Source organism: Antrostomus carolinensis, unplaced genomic scaffold (genome assembly GCF_000700745.2).
Source record: "Antrostomus carolinensis isolate BGI_N321 unplaced genomic scaffold, ASM70074v2 scaffold55626, whole genome shotgun sequence".
NCBI classification, from domain to species: Eukaryota; Metazoa; Chordata; class Aves; order Caprimulgiformes; family Caprimulgidae; genus Antrostomus; species Antrostomus carolinensis.
Window position 1 is genome coordinate 1 of NW_010325055.1, and position 1,104 is coordinate 1,104.

At 43.9% G+C, this 1,104-nt stretch overlaps 1 protein-coding gene across 1 annotated transcript in view; it reads left to right on the forward strand.

Moving 5' to 3' along the window:
• The first annotated feature begins 48 nt into the window (after nt 1-48).
• Nucleotides 49-1,104, forward strand: part of CMTR2 (cap methyltransferase 2) — a 2,304-nt gene continuing 1,248 nt past the window's right edge. Inside the window, exon 1 of the mRNA XM_010171077.2 lies at nt 49-1,104. This exon is cut by the window's right edge and continues 1,248 nt beyond it. Coding sequence (XP_010169379.1) covers nt 67-1,104 — 1,038 coding nt within the window. The 5' untranslated portion in view covers nt 49-66.

Consider the following 1,104-nt stretch of genomic DNA (forward strand, 5'->3'; position numbering starts at 1 on the left):
TGTGTGTGTGTTATTGGAGTTATTGTTTCTTCTCCCCTACTGTCCAGGTTGTGAATCAATCCAAGAATGAACAAATGTAGGAAGCCTTATGTTGACCAGACTACAAACCTTGAGAAGTTCAGTCCTGAAATTCTCTATGAAATTGAGAAGCTCTTTACAAAGAAGTTTACTTACACGAAGCCAGTGAATAATGAATGGCAGCTGCCAGATCCCAGTGATGCTTTTACATGCGATCACAAGGAATTCCACTTGCTCCTGGCTCTTAAGGACTCAATGAATGAAGTGAAGAATCAACTGAGTGATAAGAACCTGGAGGAATGGCATCAGCACACATCACTCACCAATAAAGCGGGTAAAATAATTCCTCATGTGAAGAAATCTGTGAATGCTGAACTGTGTACCCAGGCCTGGTGCAAGTTCCATGAAATCCTGTGCAGTTTTCCTCTTCTCCCTGAAGAGGCTCTTCAGGATGGAGAACTGAATTCTGTCCACCTCTGTGAAGCACCTGGAGCTTTTATAGCCAGCCTCAATCATTACTTGAAATCCCACCATGTCCCTTGCGACTGGAACTGGGTAGCTAATACTCTGAACCCGTATCATGAAGCAAATGACACCCTGACGATGATTATGGATGACCGTCTGATAGCAAATACATTGCCTTGGTGGTATTTTGGCCCAGATAACACTGGTGATGTGATGACATTAAAACATCTAACAGGACTTCAGAACTTTGTAAGTAATATGACCACGGTTCACTTGGTAACTGCTGATGGCAGCTTTGATTGCCAGGGAGATCCAGGCGAACAGGAGGCTCTTGTCTCACCCCTTCATTACTGTGAAGCAGTCACTGCTTTAATGATCCTGGGCACTGGAGGATCCTTTGTTTTGAAGATGTTCACGCTGTTTGAGCACCGTTCTATCAATCTGCTCTTTCTGCTGAACTGCTCTTTTGAGGAGGTCCATGTCTTTAAGCCAGCCACTAGCAAAGCTGGAAACTCTGAAGCCTATGTGATTTGTGTTCGTTATATGGGCAGAGAAAGCATTCATCTCCTGCTTTCTAAGATGATGCAGAACTTTGGCACAGAAATGGTCAACAAAGCACTC